This window comes from Chrysochloris asiatica, unplaced genomic scaffold (assembly GCF_000296735.1).
Source record: "Chrysochloris asiatica unplaced genomic scaffold, ChrAsi1.0 scaffold00023, whole genome shotgun sequence".
NCBI classification, from domain to species: domain Eukaryota; kingdom Metazoa; phylum Chordata; class Mammalia; order Afrosoricida; family Chrysochloridae; genus Chrysochloris; species Chrysochloris asiatica.
In genome coordinates, this window is record NW_006408541.1 from 22083300 (window position 1) to 22101763 (window position 18464).

The 18464-nt window shown below is 42.3% G+C and overlaps 1 protein-coding gene across 1 annotated transcript in view; it reads left to right on the forward strand.

Annotated features, from left to right (window-relative positions):
- LOC102821630 (receptor-type tyrosine-protein phosphatase T-like) overlaps positions 1-18464 on the forward strand; it is a 1273932-nt gene that overhangs the window by 399142 nt on the left and 856326 nt on the right. Inside the window, exon 7 of the mRNA XM_006839353.1 lies at positions 9372-9665. Within this exon, the coding sequence (XP_006839416.1) occupies positions 9372-9665 (294 nt within the window). The remainder of the gene's footprint in view (positions 1-9371; positions 9666-18464) is intronic.

The following is an 18464-nucleotide window of genomic DNA, read 5'->3' on the forward strand; positions in this document are numbered from 1 at the left end:
AAAACATTGTAAAGAGTGGGTATTCCAAAACAGGTTGCTCAGGCAGAATCGGTGCATAGACTACAAAGCAGTCATTTGAACAGAAGTGGATACTGAATGATTTAAAAATCAGGAAAAGTGTGTGTCCAAGTTATATACTTCCACCACATTTATTCTGTTTGTATGCTGAGCAAATAGTCTGGATTATATCAAGAAGATCTTTGCATCAGAATTGGAGGAAAACTCATTAACACCTATGATATGCAGATGACACAACCTTGCTTGCTGGAAGTGAAGAGGACTTAAAATACTGATGAAGATGAAAGACTACAGCCTTCAGTATGGATTGCACCTCAGTATGTATATACAAGAAATCTTCACAACTAGACTAATAAATAACATGACAAACAGAAAAAAGATTGAAATTACCAAAAACTTCATTTTGCTAGGATCCACAATTAACACTCAAGGAAGCAGTTGCTAACAAATCAAAGGATGCATTGTGTTAAGCAAGTTTGCTGCAAAAGTGTTAAAGAATAAAGTCAGTTTGGGGACTAAGGTGCCCCTGACCCAAAGCATGGTATTTTCAATCACCTCATATGCATGTGGAAGTTGTACAATGAATAAGCAAGACTGCAGAAGAATCAACACATTTGAATTATGGTATTGGTGAAGAATATTGGAAGTAACATGGGCTGTCAGAAGAAGAAGCAAATCTGTGTTGGAAGTACAACCAATATGCTCCCTAGAAGCCAGGATGGAAAAACTTGTATCTTTGGACATGTTTTCAGGAGGGACCCATCAGCAGAGAAGGAGATCATGGTTGGTAACATGGAGGGTCAATGACAAAGAAGATTAGCTGCAAGGAAATGGATCGACATAGTGACAGTAGCAAAGGAATCAGATGTAAAAGTTCTGTGTATGATGCAGGCCTGGGCAGTGTTTCGTTCTGTTGTGCATAGAGTTGCTATGAGTCAAAAAGAACTAGGAAGCATCTAACAACGGGAGAAATTTTGGAAGAACACATCAAATTATTTCTTCTATCCATGTGTTGGAAAGAAGTACAGCCAGAATGCTCCTTGGAAACCAGGATGGCCAGACTTCGTCTTCCATACTTCAGACATATTATCAGGAGAGACTAGTCCCTGGAGAAGGATATCATGTTTGGTAAAGTGGATGGTCAGAGAAAAAGAGGAAGACCAATGAGATGGATTGGCCCAGTGGCAGCAGCGAAGGGCTCAGGAGTAGTAACGATTTGAGATCGGTCCATTAAATAAGTCATGCTGTATGTGTCGCTAGGACACTCCTTTTCCTTGCTGAATAGTGTTCCATTGTAATGGATGCTGGTTGATTTGTTAATAATCTCTCTTCTAAGTACCCACCTACTCTGGACTCTAGGCTTCTTCCCCCTCCAGTGCTCTCGTCTCTGTCGTGACATTGGCTTCTTTCTCTCCTTCCTCCTCTTCTCTATCCTTGAGTCACTCAAGTAAGAGCTCTATGCAGCCCAGGATTTGTGTATTTCTTCACTGCTTATCCTTATGTCTAGGTCAGTTTATGGCACATGATAAGTCTTGAGTGTTTGCCATGGGAGTAAATGGATGGATGGTCAGAGCAAAACATCTGAATCATGCACCACTCTACTCTTGTGCTTCCCAAGCAATTCAGCACTATAAGACCTCCAGAACCTTCTTTCCTTGCTCAAAGACAGCATGTATGTCTGACCCCACCACACCACTCCCCTGAGCATATTTTCTTTCTGCTATAGTGTCTCTAACCTGTAGACCATGTTCGATCCCTCACAGGTCTCATAACTGCTTTTTTCACCCCTTCTATGAGCTCTACTGGAGTCCTGGTGTGGTGTTGTGGGTTAATACACCAGACTGTAAAACTTAAGTTTGAATTGCAAGGTTGGTGCTTCAAGCTCACCAGCTGGTCCTCAGGTAACCCTATACAGGGTCACTATGGGTTGAAACTGACTCACCGGCACTTAACAACAAAAAATGAGCTCTACTATGACACTCTACTTCCATTACTTCTTCATTTGGCTGTCTTACCCTCTGATTGTACAGGTACAGAGAGCCCACCTTTCTTTATGTTGCTGAGGTCCAAGCCCTGAGCACTCTGCCAGGCACATGAGCTACACAGGATACTTACTCATTGGCATTATTTCCATAGAAAGTTTCTCTCTTCCAAATTGTTCACTCAATACCCCAATGGCTAGACAAAGCCCTTTACGAAGAGAAAGATGAATTGAAAAACATGATCTTTATGGGAGGTTTCTAGGATATACATTATATGAAGAAATTTGTCCTTTTTGGTATTTTAACCCACATTTTAATTTTTATGAATGTGCTGGGTGGATCATGGTTTAGGAAACTAGATGTTTTCTTGGCATCAAGCTTTGAAACTTTTGGAATGTTTATGTTCACTCAAATGTTTGGGAACCTGGAAATACTCGATCTGTGAGACCTACACCAAATTCTATCACCTTAACGTGATGAGAGTCCCAGCTTCTACCTCTTGCAATAGAGAGTGGTTTCATGGTCCCAAAGAATACAATATTATAGCCATGTCCTCTGTGAGCAGAATCTCTGTGCATTGCTTTCTTTTTTTTTTTTAATTAAATGTTTTTATTTTGGATTGAGTGAAAGTTTACAGGGCACATCATCAGCTTCACATTCAACCTTTGTCTATTTACTCTTGGGTCATATGAGCGAGACTAATATCCCTAGACAGTTGATTTACATGGTGGGCAGGGCAAAAAAAGGTAACAATTCCTATTAGTGCAGTGATTGTTGACATGAGAGCAAAGACACATGGCACGTTTAAGGGCCAGGCACCGCAATGATTTGCCTAGCTTCTGAAAACTTTAACAGGCAATAAAACCTACGATGGTTGATGGTCGATGGCAAAATCAGTAACATCTATTAACTCCCCATTCCCCACGCCCGACAAGCAAAGCAGCAGAATGTCTCTGGGGTTTAACCAGTTCCCTAAGGGTTAAACAGTTCTTAAAGTCTTCTCTGCTGTGGCTGGCTCGTTGGTGCTCTTGCCGCGGGGGTGGGCCTCAATGGAGATGCAGATGACATCCCTCTTTCAGGTGGGTCTTCGGTGAATGCTGGCTCCCTCAGGCAAGCTCGCTCCAAAGATGGAGTGCATTGCTTTTTTTAAAAAAAGTTTTTATTGTGAATTGAGTGATAGTTTACATGGGAGAACATCCGCTTTACAGTCATTCTTTCATATTTCTTTTCATTGCAATGATTACAATCCTCTCCATGCATCATCATCCAACAGCAATTGCTTCCATTCCCTCTGCTTTTTTTTTGAATATGCACCAAAGCACTCAAGAGTATATAACCATTCAAACAACCAGACGGCATACCCTGCAAGCCTGTCCCCACTCCCCATCTAGCAGCACACAGCCCCTCTCCTCCCTTGAGTCCAGAGTCCCCAGCTGCTCCATCTTTCCATGTCATCATCTCTGCCTCCATCTCTCGCATCTCTGCTTCTGTGGATAGGATCCCGCACTTTGCTCATCTCCCCTGATGGTCCCAGGGTCCTCTGCTCCTGGATTGCCAGATCAACCACTCCCCTCCTTTTGTTACAAAACATCTACCTTTACATTTGTAATAATCACAATCAGTCCTGATACTAATTATTCATTATTGAACTAAAAATGTCTTATCCCTATCTCCTTTCACCAGCCCCATTTAGACAGGTTGGAAACCACTCAGTGGAAATTCTACGTTCCCTCGCACCCTCTGAAACTAAACTCCTTCTTGAAAACTTGTAATCCAGTCACTTTGTGCCTTTGTAGTGTGCCCCCTGCCCCACCATTTTGGGTAGCCAATGTCTGAGTTGCTCATTCCTGTCAACCCTGTGTACAGAGGGGGTGGGAATGATCCTTCCTGTAAAGATTTGTTTCCTCTTTTAAGCTACTACATCCTTAAGTATACGTCAAGTTCAAATTGTAGCAGATTACACTTTTTTCCCCCTCTTCCTCTAGTCGAATTCTGATCATCCAGCTATTGAAGCTAGGTAAAATTGGTACTATCTGCAAGTATGGGCATTCTTGTGCATTTTCCCTCACTTCATATCAGCTGGACACTTCACTCTCTGCTCTAGTCCTCTGTGTCTATGTCCCTGTCCACGGGCTCAGGAGTCCACAGGTCTCGCTATACTGCTGACCAACCAGGTCTTAGTCCAGATTGACAGGAATCTATTGAATGTGGTTGGACTTAGCCCATAGCTTCATTGCTGTTTTTCTCCCACTTCCCCTATCGGTAGACCAACGTGGTCACCAGCAAGATTACATGCCTGCTTATAATTACATGCCCTTTGAGTTTCAGTCTCAGATTGGGGGTTTGCCCTAAGGGGACTTGATTGCTTGTCTTGATGGCTTTCAGGTGAACGACTTGCTTGTTCTTGTAGTAGTCATTCAGATGGCTGTTATTGTTTTTTATTTTTCCTGCTGGTCTTTCTTTCAAGAAGTATCTCTGTTCCTCTAGCTACTCCAGGCTGGTCTGCTTATATTTTCAAGTGGAAATTTCCCACCTCAGAAGATTTCTGGATGGGGATCAGGATTCCACCTAAGGTTCTATACAATCTGAACATTCTTTTTATGCTTAGTGTAAATATAGATCCTTAAGGGGTTCATGAATGGACTTCAGAAGGCTTCACGAGCCCCTCAAGTTGTGTGCAAAACTCTCAGTAATGTACTTTCGTACATTTTCCTTATAAAAACAGAGTGGAATGTCTCAGCAGATTTTCAGTAGGGGTTTCATACCTCTGAAAGTTAAAAACATTACTGGTATACATTATTTTAGTTAATTCAACATCTCAAGAACAAGGGCAGAAAAAAAATTCCCTCTAGCTTGACTAGTCATGAGTCCTCCCTGGACTTTGGTTTCTACTAGATGGCTGTGTTGGCTGGCCTAGATGGCCCCACACATTCTTTGCATTTAAAGAATCAATCTCAGATATAGAGGAGAGCTGAGACAAATCAGCATGGTTTATTTATGCATTTTAAAATGTGCGTACATGATATACACACATGAGGGGGGCTTCAAAGAGTTTATGGACAAATGGAATTAAAAGATAATGGAGATTTTACACAAAACTTCTTGAAAGCTTCTTGTATGTATATATATATATATAATTCCAATGATGGGTCATTGGATCACTAAAAACCAGAAAATTAAATAACACAGTAATCTGATGCTTTCTTGGTATCAGATACAGGAAGACACTACAATGAACTCACATAACATGTTCTTAAAAAGAGGGAGGGATTGTTATCAGGACTGATTGTGAGGGTTGGAAATGTACAGGTAGACGTTTTGTAGCAAGGATTGGAATGATTAATTTTGCAGTCTAGGAACGGTGGTCCCTGGGACCATGAAGGGAGTAGAGCAGAGAGTGGGACCCTACCCAGAGAAGCAGTGATGCCTGAGATGGAGGCAGAGATGATGACGTGGAACGATGGAGCAGCTGGGGACTTTAGACCCAGAGAGGGAGAGGGGCTGTGTGCTGACGACCGGGGGGGGGGGGGGGGTGGGCAGGGGGGTGGGGGTGGCGTAGGGGCAGGCTTGTAGGACATACCCTTTGGTTGGTTGATGGTACATGGAGGGGATTGTAACCATGACAATGAAAGGATATACAATAGGATGAATGTAAAACTAATGTTCTCCTATGTAAACTACCACATAATTCACAATAAAACATTTTAAAGAAAAGTGGGGGGGGGAACCACATTGAACACTCTGCACATGAACATGCCAACTTGTAAATCATTTGAGATGGGGACACTTATACACTGAAGGGATATTTGTTAGACACTGGTACCTGACACGAAAAGAGACTAAACATTTGCAAAGGTTAATACTATATTTATTTTGTTGTTTAGAACTGTTGAGTCAGTTCTGACCCATTGTGATCCTGAATAGGGTTTCTAAGGGAGCGCCTAGTGACCTTGAGCTGTTGACTTTGCATCAAATGGACTTTTCAGTCCAGTGCATGAACTCATAGCACCACACCAGGACTCCACTACTATATTTACTTTCTGGTAATCAGCAATTGAGAAATGTTAATGCCTGAAATGTTGTTGTTAAGTGCCATTGAGTGGGTTCTGAGTTCATAGTGACACTGTATAGAGTTTATGAAGAGCATCTGGTGGGTTCGAACCACTGACCTTGTGGCTCAAACTGACCAGCGCAAATAGTGTATGCAGTGCCACACCAGGTGAGCAAAAACCTTGATGAAAAGTTGATGTGGCCACTTGTTCAAGCCCCAGAGTATTGAAGTCTGCTGCTGTTAATTCTGTCCAGTGCTTGTTTGTGAATAATTGTATTAAGGTATTGGGCAGAATCATCAGAGAACTACAAAACAACTTCCTTAGGGCCTTGCTGAAGACTGATGGGGAGTCTGGAGAGTTGACCATGGTTATCAAAGGCACATATATTTAAAGTGCACAAAGGATGAGTCCAGAAATTATCTGCCTGCCAACCTAACTTCTCTACCTGGAACAAATTATCCAAAAATCAATTTGCAAACACATTGGAGATAACGAGGTCTTGAGTAATAACCTTCATGGCTTTGTAAAGAAAAACACCCAGCTTGACTAATCTGCTTAATTTCCTTCTCTGACCAAATGGCCACCTGTAACACAGGCAATCAGAAGTTGTCCCCGAAGATTGACTTCCAGGCACACTGAGAAAATATTGTCCATTCGTGTTTCATAGCAATGACTGTTTCCAAAGAACCTCTGTTGCTAGGTAATTAATGAGAAGGAAAACAATAAAGGAATCTTTTGCACATCTATCCCAAAGACCTCATCTGAGTTCTCGACTGAGCTTCATACCTGTGTACCAGAGGTTCTCCTGAAATAGCATGTTCTCAGACACATCCCCATTGTATTCCACCCCTCAGGTGGTCCACCTGCCCTACACACTTACTGGTTCTGCCCCAGGAGTGAAAAATACCCATAGATAGATCATTTTATCCCTGGTAATTGGTCTTAAAACATATGACACAGTAAGGACTGAGTTTTTGGCACAATGATGTTTATTGAAACATTATCTGTCATGGAAGAATTAGAATAATTTATGTGACCAACAGTTGGGAATAATTATTGTGATTATCTGAGGGATTGTTCTCTAGCTATTAAAGATGTTAATGGTGAAGCCCAAATAGTGTATGAACAATGTGCTTAGGATGTAATAAGTAAGGAAAGAGAAAGTAAAACAAAACACATTTACACTGGGTCTGTGTGTGGTTAGAGCTACTTGAAAAAAGGTATCATTCTGTTAATAGAGACTGGAATAGAACAAAGAGAAGCAAAATGGTTACTTTAGGTGGTGGGAAAGCGGGCCCGTTTTCTCTTCCTTCTCATTTCCTTATTGATTTTCCAATGATATTTTTGCTACAAATAAAAATAAAAATGTGTTTTCTGTTTGTTTTTTTTTTAAATGAGTGGTGGTGGTGGTGTTCCATGGAGTTGGTTCTGACACATAGTGACCTTGCATAGGGTTTCCAAGTCTGTAAATCTTTACAGGAGCAGAAAGCCTCTTTCTCCCAAAGAACAGCTGGGAGTTTTGAACTGCTGACCTTGAGATTAGCAGCCCGATTCATAACCACTACATTCAGGAGGCATAGAGACTCCCAAGGGGAGAGCTGGCCTGGGAAGGTTTGTAGACCTGGGTTTTATCCTGTCCTTACCCGCTCCATGATCTTGGTTTAGGTCATCTTACCAATCAGCTTCTCAGCTGTTTGTTGTTGTTGTTGTTGTTGTTTTAATTCACAAGGTGGAGTTACTATTATTGTCACAGCAGTAAATGAAAGAATGCATGTGAGATATCTTGATACATAAACAAGTTGCTGTTCAGTCAAGTCCAACTCTTGTGACCCTCTTGGTGCACCATAGGGTTCCCAGAGTTGTCATCTTTATAGAAGCAGACTGCCGAATCTTTTTACTGTAGAGTAGCTGCTGGATTGGAGACTTTCCATCAACAGCCAGACACTTTACCACTGCACCCTCATGGTCCTTTGGTAAATAAGTACACAATAGCTGTTACTTGAACATCTTTCCTAGTGGACTCCTGGTGTGGCACTGTTGGGTCAGCACAGTACTTTGAACCTCAAGGTCAGCAGTTCAAACCCACCAGCTGCTCCTTGGAAACCCTATACAAGTTTGCTGTAAGTCTGAACCAATTTGATGGCACTTAACAGCAACAACAAGTGAGCTCAGAATTGCCAAAAAGAGGTCACCATAAATGATAGTGAAGCTTTTGTCTATTTATTTAAAGATTTAGAATCTAATGGAAAAGGGATTGACAACACAGAGCAGGTGCAGGACAATTCTGCATGACTTTTCCCTTAACTCTTGATACCCACTGCCGGCAATGTGGCCAGTGACACTCTCCCTACTAGAAGGAACCTTCTAGAGTTGAGAAAGAAGCTGTGACATCATCCTCCTTCTACTTAAGCTCCTATCACCATTATGGGACAAGTTCTACTAACACGCTGTGTGCTCCTGTGTCATTGCCTCATATGCATGTGGAGTTGCACAGTGAATAAGAAAGACTGAAGAAGAGTTGTTACATTTGAGTTATGGTGTTGGACAAGAATCTGGAAAGTACCATGGGCTGCCAGAAGAACAAATCTGTCTTGGAGGAAATACAGCAAGAATGCTCCTTAGAAGCTAGGATGGTGAGACTTGACTCTAATATTGGGAATGTATCATTAGGAGGGACCAGTCCTTGGAGAAGAACATCATGCTTGGTAAAGTGGAGGGTCAGCAATAAAAGAGGAAGACCCCTGTGAACTGTGTTGGCACAGTGGCAGCAGCAGTGGACTCAAGTGTAACAATGATTTGAAGGATGGCACCGAACCGGGCAGCATTTTGTTCTGTTTTGCATAGGGTCCCTTTGAGTCAGAACCAACTCTGTGTCACCCAACACCACCAACAATGTAATAATAATAATAATAATAATAATAATAATAATAATAAAATGCTTATAAACCCCAGGCACCCCTGGGTTTCAAACCAAATTCAAATCCAATAAAGGCAGCTTTTTATAAGGACAGAAAGCAGAGTATTAACCTAGGCAGCTTTGTAGGACTCAGGAAAAATCATTTCCTCACAATTATCTATTTCTTTGCTTTCCTTAAATGGAGGAGATCTGGTGGGTATGGAATTGAATTACTGAGTCCCATCTCTACATGCAGAAATGTGAAAACACAGTTTGGGCGGAAATAAGGTTAAAAACAAAAATTTGGACTATTTTATATGCCTTTGTTCGTATGTATAATTTCTTATACTTTACAAGTAATTCTGTTCCTTGTCCTTACGTACTTAGATTCTTCCCTATAACCACTTGTTTCTGTCTTTGCAGAGCCGCCCACGCCCATCGCACCTCCTGAACTGCTTGCTGTGGGGGCCACCTACCTGTGGATCAAGCCAAATGCCAACTCCATCATAGGTGATGGCCCCATCATCCTGAAGGAGGTGGAGTATCGGACCACCACAGGCACCTGGGCTGAGACCCACATTGTCGACTCCCCCAACTACAAGCTGTGGCATCTGGACCCTGATGTGGAGTATGAGATCCGTGTGCTGCTCACACGCCCAGGCGAGGGGGGCACAGGGCCACCAGGGCCTCCTCTCACCACCAGGACCAAGTGTGCAGGTAAGAGCCACCTTCCCGACTCCACTTTCAGAGGCTTGGCAAGAGCTGTGAATGACTTATCTGTCACCCAGTCATCCTGAAACTTCTTCAGTGGTTTTATGCTTCCTATTGTAGAAAAAGTATTCGGGGTTTTGGTCTAGCTTCAGAAGACTTTCTGGTTGCTACTGTGACTTTCTAGCTGTGTCATTGAAAGGCTCCTGGTCTGACAGAGTGTGTGATGGGACACTTGATCTGTCTCGCTCAGACTTACTCGTCCCATTTGTATGTGTGAGGTGTCCTAATGCTGACATGTCTCTGAGGGCTCCTGTCTCTACTGTGTCTGTGAGTGTTCCTGGCTTTGTGTACCCTGAGGACTTCTCATTCTACTGTGTACCCTGAGGGCTCCTGGCTCTGACTGTGTTGTACTCTCAGGGTTTCTGGTACTGGCTGTATCTTCAGGGGATTTCTGAGTCCCTGCAAACATAGTGAGCTCTTGGATCTGGTCATTTTCTCAAGGATTCCAGGTGCTGCTTCGTCTTTGAGGGGTTCCTAACTCTGACAATGACGCTACATGGATTCCGGAACTGCCTGTCTCCCTAAGAGCTTTCTGGCTCTATGTACCCCCTGAGGTCTCTTGGCTGCTATCACAGAGTCTGCTGGTTGAACTGTTTCTCAGAGATCCTTTGTATTTTACTATGTCTCCAAAGATTCCTGGCTCCATGTTGTCTGAAAAGCATCTGGCTCCAACTACTGCTCTGGGGTCCCTGGATTACATTCAGTGTCTGCTGGCTGGGACTGTGTCTCAGAGGATTCTTTGTAACCCTCAGGGCTCCTGGCTTATACTGTGTTTCCAATAAGGGACTGCTGGCTGGAACTGCATTTCTAACTGTATTCCTGATGTGCTCCTAACTCTGAATTCAATTTCAGAAACAAAGGACTTGGAGATTGCTTTTTGTAATGCACATTATTTACATTTTTGCCTCTTCCTCCTCTAAAGAGCCAAGTGTGGTACAAGTGTTTTTATCTCCTATCACATGAATGAGCAGAAGCTCAGTGTTTTCAGAGTTTTTGTGGAAGGTCATAGAACTGGGCAGAGGCAGGATTTGTTCTCAGGTGGCCTGATTCCAGTGCCCTTGAATTTGGGTCCCACTGTGATGAGGAAATACAGGCAGAGATGTGTGGGGCCATCCTTGAGTCAGGTGGATCTGGGAAGACTCCAGGGGGGCTCAGTGCACAAGCAGGGGGGCCACAACTTCTCTAGAAGAAGATGCACTGTGGCTTCTGCATGTGAAGGAGGAAGGGCCATGGCGTACAGTGGCCATCGTGGGACAAACAGCAAGGAAAAACACAGTTGGTTTTGTTCAGCGCAAATTTGTTGTTGTTAAGTGCTATCAAGTCAATTCCGACTCATGGAGACCCTGTAAGGGTTTCCAGGTAGTAGTTGATGGGTTTGAACTACCGACCTTGAGGTTAGTAGCCCAGTGCTGATGCTATAGCGCCACACCAGGATTCCTTTCTGTGTTTAGGTTAATTCATTTATATGTAACTAGTGTCAGAAGGACTACTTCCGTAACATATATCTCTGTCAACAGATCCCACATTCAACTATTTCCTACTGTGGCATTCACAAGGCCACTTTTGCTCTCTGTTATTTGTTAAGTGCCTTCGAGTCTGTTCTGACACATAGTGGCCTGGCCCTGTATAGGGTTTCCAAGGAGAGACTGGTGAGTTTGGTCCACTGACCTTGCAGTTCAAACTGACCTTGCGGTCCAGTGCTTATCCTATAGTGCAACCCCAGGACTTGTGATATAGATAATAACAGGATTTGTTGAAAAACCATCTTGTATCTATTTCTTGATGAGGGGGTTATGTGTGTGTTTGTGTGCTTTCATGTATGTGTAATTTTTTGCTACAACATTAACAAATGCTTTAAAAACCTCTAGTGTTTTCAAGCTGCACTGAAGACATGCCTTCAGTGACAATGAAAAAATATGATTAAAAAAATCAATGACACATAAGGGATTGTTGTTCTTGATATTTACTATTGAGCTTACACGTGGGAAAAAAAAAAAAAAAAAAGGCTCCAGGAATTGATGGAATAGCAACTGAGATGTTTCCTGGACCAGATTCAGTGAAGGAAGCACTCACTCGTCTATGCCAAGAAATTTGGAAGACAGGTCCCCGGAGGACCAGCTGGAAGAGATGTATACTTGTGCTTCTTCCAAAGAAAGGCGATATGACTGAATGTGCATGTTTTCAAACAATACCATTAATTTCACACACAAGTCAAATTGTGCTGAAGATAGTTCAGAGACAGTTGTAGCAGTACATAGATAAGGAACTTTCAGAAATTCAGAAGCGGTCATAGAACAAGGGCTATCATTGCTGATAGTTGAGGGATGTTGGCTGAAAGCAGAGAATACCACAATGATGCTTACCTGTGTCTTATGACCTATGCAAAGGAATTGTGCTGTGTGCCTCATAAGAAATTATGAATAGCTTGCAAAGAATAGAAATCCGAAAACACTAAATTGTGCTCATGTGAAACCTGTAAAGTAGACCAAGAAGCAGTCGTTTAAACACAACAAGGGGATAACTGTGTGTTTTAAAATCAGAAATGATGTGTGTCAGGGTTTTTTATCCTTTCTCCATACTTATTCAATCTGTATACTAAGTGAAGAATCCAAGAAACTGGACTATATGAACAAAAAGATTATGTCTCAACATAAAACAAAATTCTTTATAACTGGACCTTGGTAAGTAGAAAAAAGCTTCAATTTGGTGAGCCTTTCATTTTACTTGGGCCTATAATCAATGCCCATGGAAGCAGCAATCAAGAAATCACAGAAAGTGTATTGCATTGGGCCAATCTGCTGCAAAAGACCTCTTCAAAATGTAAAAATGATGTCACTTTGAGGTCTAAGGTGTGCCTGAACTAAACATTGCTATTTTCAATCACCTCATATGGATGTGCAAGTTGGATAATGAATAAGAAAGATCTAAGAAGAATTGGTGCCTTTGAGTAATAGTTTTGACAGAGAATATTGATTATATCAGGGACTGCCAGAAGAATGAATAAATCCTTCTTTTAAGAAGTACAGCCAGGATGCTTCTTAGAAGTGAGGAGGGGGCAGCTTCATCTCACACATACTTGGGACATGTAGTCAGGAAAAGTGCATCAGGGTTGGTGAAGTAGAGGGTTAGTGACTAAGAAGACTCTTGGTGAGAGGGACCGACACAGTGGCTGCAACCAAGGTCTTGGGCAGAGCAATGACTTGGAGGCTGGCGCAGGACCAGGCAGTGTTTCATTCTGTTGTACCTAGGGTTGCAGTGAGTTGCACCTGATTCAGTTGCACCCAACAACAGCGTCATGCAAAGTTACACCATAAACACCCCTGGGCTTTTGGGAAAAAATAGTTTTCAAGAAAACATCAGTGACACATCAAGATACTGTTCTTGGTATTTGTTGTTGAGCTGATATTGGTTCATGGTGACCCATGAACAACAGAAGGAAATATTTCCTGGTCCTGAGTCAATCTTACTATCACTGATACAGCCAAACCTATTGTTGTAGCCACACCATTTTGTGTACCTTCCAGCCTAGGGAGACTCATCTTCTACCAATACCTTGGACAATATTGTCTTGTAATCCATAGGATTGTCATTGATTAATTTGGGATAGTAGTTTGCCATGCCTTTCTTCTTAATCTCTCTTAGCCTGGAAACTTGGCTGAAACCTGACCACCATCAGTGCCTCAACTGGTACATACAAACTAAAATAATCATGGTGCTTTACCTTGAAGAAACCTGACATTTGTAGAAATGGGGGTCCAGATAGGTTGCAGTCTATGAATTATTTATTGTGAAGTGGTAGAAAGAAGGGTGTTTTGAATTGGTGTAAAGTTGATGCGACGTGAACTGAGGAGACGGATAAATATCTGAGGTGTGGGTGTTTTATGTGTTTTAATGTGGATGAAGTTTTCTGCGTCGCCTCATGTCTTTCACACTAAATCATACATAACCCAAACAAAATTTGTCTTCAAATTTTCCCTAACACATCAAGCATGTTGGAACAAATTTGTATTTTCAAAACATGCATTGTAGCAAAATTGAGAGTTAACGGTTTTAGGTACTTCAGTAATCTATCTTTGTAGTACGTCACTGAAGGTCAGTGAGTATTCCTGTTACTTGGGAATTTTCCTTTGAAGGTTATTGAACCACTGTGATGAACAAAATGCTGTTTCCTTGATGATTTTCAATAGCAAGACTTTGGTAAAATTCCTCATTGAAACCCGATGATGAAGCTGATGACTTTAAATGGTCTTGCTGCTAAACTGGGTAATACCGTATCTCAACTTTGAAATGCAATATTCTTCCATAAAAAATAAGTTGATTTGATCCTGCCAATGATATCTTTCTTTCCACAGGGTAAGTCTGAAGGTTTCCAGGAGTTTTGATCTTTATAAATGATATTCAAAGTACTTGAGTACTTTAGTCTCCATGGACTTATTTGCTGATGATCTTATAATACATTTTGAAATTCAATCGCAAGCTGATCATCTCAATAAAAATTTACAACCATTGCAAACCATTGCCATGACTGTGGAATGGATTTTACATGTTGAAAATACAATTGTCTCACTATCGCTATAAAAATTATGAGATGAAATGCAGTTTGTGGTTTTATATTTCAAAAAATGTTGGTGCTTAAGTAAGCTATAGCTCAAATGTTGAGTACTCCACATTTTACAAAATGTGCCATCAAGAAGATAATGCTTGTTCCCACATTGCCAACAATGGTAGAATGTTGTTTGCTTCACAATTAATTTTTAAGAAAATTCCAGGGCTGGTAATTCATTTGTGGATGTTGTTTATTGAGGTTGGTAGTGTGAGTTTTCCTGTCTTTCTCTATTCTATTATTAATCACACTGAAAATGCACTCATTATTTTGCAAAACAGAAAATGAGAGAGTGGGGAAGGTATAATTTCTACCCTAAGGAATTTATAGTCTTGGTTAAATTTCCAACAAAACATCTAAAGGGGTAAAACACAAACATAACATTGAGTGTTGAAAATAGTACACTTCACTTAAGAAAACAAGGTTGGCGTTGAAAAAGCAATGCTCTTAGGATCATCTAGTCCAAAGGTTCTCCACCTGTGGTCCCTGTTCCTGCAGCATGGTATCATCTGGGATCCTGTTAGAAATGCAAATTCTCAGAGACCTCTTCTATACCTACTGAGTCAGGAACTTTAGGGGTAAGGCTATCCATTCGTGCTTTAGCAAGCCCTCTAGGTGGCGCTGTTGTGAACCCAAGTTTTAGATGCACTGATAAACTGGCGCACTAACATTTCCTTGGGAGTAAGCCCATTACCCTTTTTGGAGGTGGAAGGAATGTACTTTCTCCATATGTAAGTAGAAAAACGGGCACAGGCATCATCGGACCATAGTCACAAAGCCATTAGTCTCTTGGCCTTAGGAGTTTACCAGCCAATAGGTTGATGGGATTTCCAATCTTGGGGAGCGCCTCTGCCCACATATGTCCTTTCCAGAGTATGATTGCCAAAGAGGGAGAGCAGCAGAAAATTGGTGGGTGCTACCCACTGCAGCTTCATTCATTAAACATTCATTTGAATGCCTTCTATGTGCCAACTCTCTGCTAGGCAGTTTTGGCAGAAGCTGACCCAGTAAGAACACATTAGGAATAGAGTGAAGTTTGTCAGCAGTGAGCTAGTCAGTCATACAAAGAAGTCTACTGTGTGGATGCACCTTAAAAACATGCTGCGTGAACTCCATCAGTCACAAAATGATTAATTCTGTAGGATCCCACCTATACAGATAGCCAAAGTTTGTTCATGGTTACCAGGGGTGGAGAGGAAGGGGGGGCATTGTTTAGGGAACACTGATATGAAAATGACGTGGGGATGTCTGACCACATCTAACTTCATGAGGGGGCAGAGTCACCATCAGCATCAGCCCAAAACTGATTCCTTTGAGGTGGAGGTCAAACCTATCTTCACCTTCCTACCTCCTTACCAATTCTGAGAGTAGCCTTCTCTCCTGAGGCACTCTCTACTTCTCTGCTGGGTTTGATCAGTCATGGATTACAATTACAGTTCAAGACTTATTAGGGAAGTTACAGGTTATAACTGAGGATCAGGGTCAGTATTCCTCTGACCTCCGCTTGCAGGACTCCCTCCAGCCCCACAGAACAGACCTCTGTGGGCCCACTCTAGACAGCTTCCTCTTGGGCCCCTCAGGACAGGCCTTGGCCCTGAGTCCTTAGCCTGGCCTCTGTGTTGCTCAGGCAAGTGTTACAAAGCTCTGCCAGCAAACATTCAGAGGCACCCCACTCTGCCAGTAAGCCTCTTGCCTGAAGGCCCTCAGATCTCACTGTCTGGGTCAGTATATCCACTGGAGCTGCCTCGTACTGTGGACCAGGAAACCTTCTGCAGATGCCTTGTGTCAGTCTCCTGGTTGTGTTGCAGCCATTTCTCTGTCACGACTTGGCAGACCTTCATGCTCTGTCAAAGGATGCACTTCGCTCCTGGCTCTTCTTTCTTAGTGGTGTCTGCTCAGCTCTGCAATTAGCTTTCTTCTAAGTCTAACAGGATGACAAAACTGAGCAGTCCCCTTGTTACCATTCCATATACCTTATTTGTGTGTTCCCACTTTGCATGGGGGCTATGTACCTTATTTGCATTGTAAGCAGGTTGTCCAACCCCCTTGGTGGGCCACAAAGATCTTACTTGGCCTAGTTCCACCCAGTCATTGTATGGGAGTTACATGACCAGGCATGACTAAAAAGTCCGTATGAAGTAATTCACTGTAACTGAGTATCTGTTAATGGTGGTAGAATCATTTGGGTAAGGGTCGTGATAGAGATTGCGAGATTGCCGACATGATGAATGAAATCAGCATCACTGAATAAAACATAAAAATGGTTGAGTTGGTAAATGCTTTTTATATTTTTAATATGATTTTTTTAAAAAGAAGATACTAGGAGGGCCAATTTTCTTCGAGGCCTGTCAGGCCATTGTACATCCAGGTAGATTCTGCAGGCATTGGGACTGAGGTCAACTCCCAAGAAGAGAAGTTGTCAATAATTGGGCTACAGAGAAGCATCCCAGACAAATAGGATTGTTGTCATTGTTCAGTGTCATTGAGTCGGTTCTGATTCAGCAACCCTGTGTAGGGTTTCCAAGAGTGTAAATAAATATTTGCAGCAGCACTAAGCCTCATCTTTCTCCCACAGAGTGACTGGTGGGCTCAAACTTCCAGATTTCTGGTTCACAGTTCAGTGCTTAATAAAGTTCAGCTAAACTGGAACCCGGAGAAACTATCAGATAGGAGTGTGGGAATGGGATAAGGGAGCCAAGAAGGACACTCTTAAGACTGCAGGCTTAGAAGACTGGGGGAAGAATGGTGGGCTGTTTTGTGAGCTGGAACAGGTTGAGGGTCATAAGAGGAGGTCAAGTCTCAGGTGAAGATGCAGTGTGAGGAATGGGGATTTGGAACTCAGAAGCTCAGGAGATAGCAGATGTCTCTTCATCTTCCATGAGAACAACCTCGTAGCAGCTGGAATTCAGGACCAAAGCACCTTCTTGGTACCCATGAAACAATTTATTTCTTCATGCTATTCTCTTGACTTGCCCCATCCTTTTACTTTTTCATTCATCGTTTTGTTCGTTTTCTTTAGCTGAATCATTTCCCATACTTCCTGAGGTACAGGTCTGGTGGCAAATGTGATCATGGATGTCCAAATGCCTTGAAAAGCTCAAAATGCTACTTGGCTGTCTGTAGTGATTCTGCCCTTTTCACCCTTATATTGTATTGATGTCATTGGTATGAACAGTGATATCAAAGCAGGAAGTCTCAATTGTCTAATTCTCTGGTCTGATTGGCTTCTGGAAGAATAGGTCTTATTCTTTAGTTGTTTTCATCTTTCTGGTAGAAATCCCATTTCAGAATATGATGATCTGGACTCTCAGAGGTCTTCTTGGTTAGAACAGTAGGTGGGTTTCTCTTGGACATCCCCAACAGTAGACATCCAAGGATAGCAGTTGAGTCCTAGGAGGGCTGTCTGATAGCCACACCCTCTCACCTGGAATGCTGCCTCTTATGGAACTCAGGTTTTCTCATGGCCGATCATTTCCCTGTCAGAGAGCTTACCTGTTTACTACTATCCACTGCCCAGTGTTATCCTAATTTTCAGAAAACTCTGGATGGGGCTATGAATAAAGACAGAGAGTAACCACTGGGGCCAAGTGAGACAGTCTGCTATCATGTAGTGTTCACAGGGAGACCCCAGGAATTAGCATTGAAGATGGTTACAAAAATTAGTCACTGGGGAAGGCAAGCGCCGTGTTGAGAGAAGTAGATTCCACACTGGTGTGTCTCAGTCTTGCATCTCTTCTGCAGGACCATTTTTTTTACTTATTTATTGTTTTTAAGTTTTTATTGTGAATTGAGTGATAGTTTACATGGGAGAACACTGGTTTTACACTCATCCTATCATATTTTGCTTCATTGCAATGGTTGTAATACCCCTCCAGGCATCATCATTCAACAGTTTTTGCTTCTATTCCCTCTGTGTTGTTTGTTTGTTTGTTTTAATTTACACAAAAACACTCAGGAATATATTAGAGCCTGCCTCATGGCCCCCAGCACTCAATCCCTCTTTTTCCATGAGTGTGGAGTCCTCAGCTGCTCTCTCTCTCCATGTCCCCATCTCTGCCTCCATCTCTGGTGTCGCTGCTTCTCTGGATAGGGTCCCGCATTCCACTCGTGATCTTCTCCCTTGATGGTCCTAGGGTCTTCTG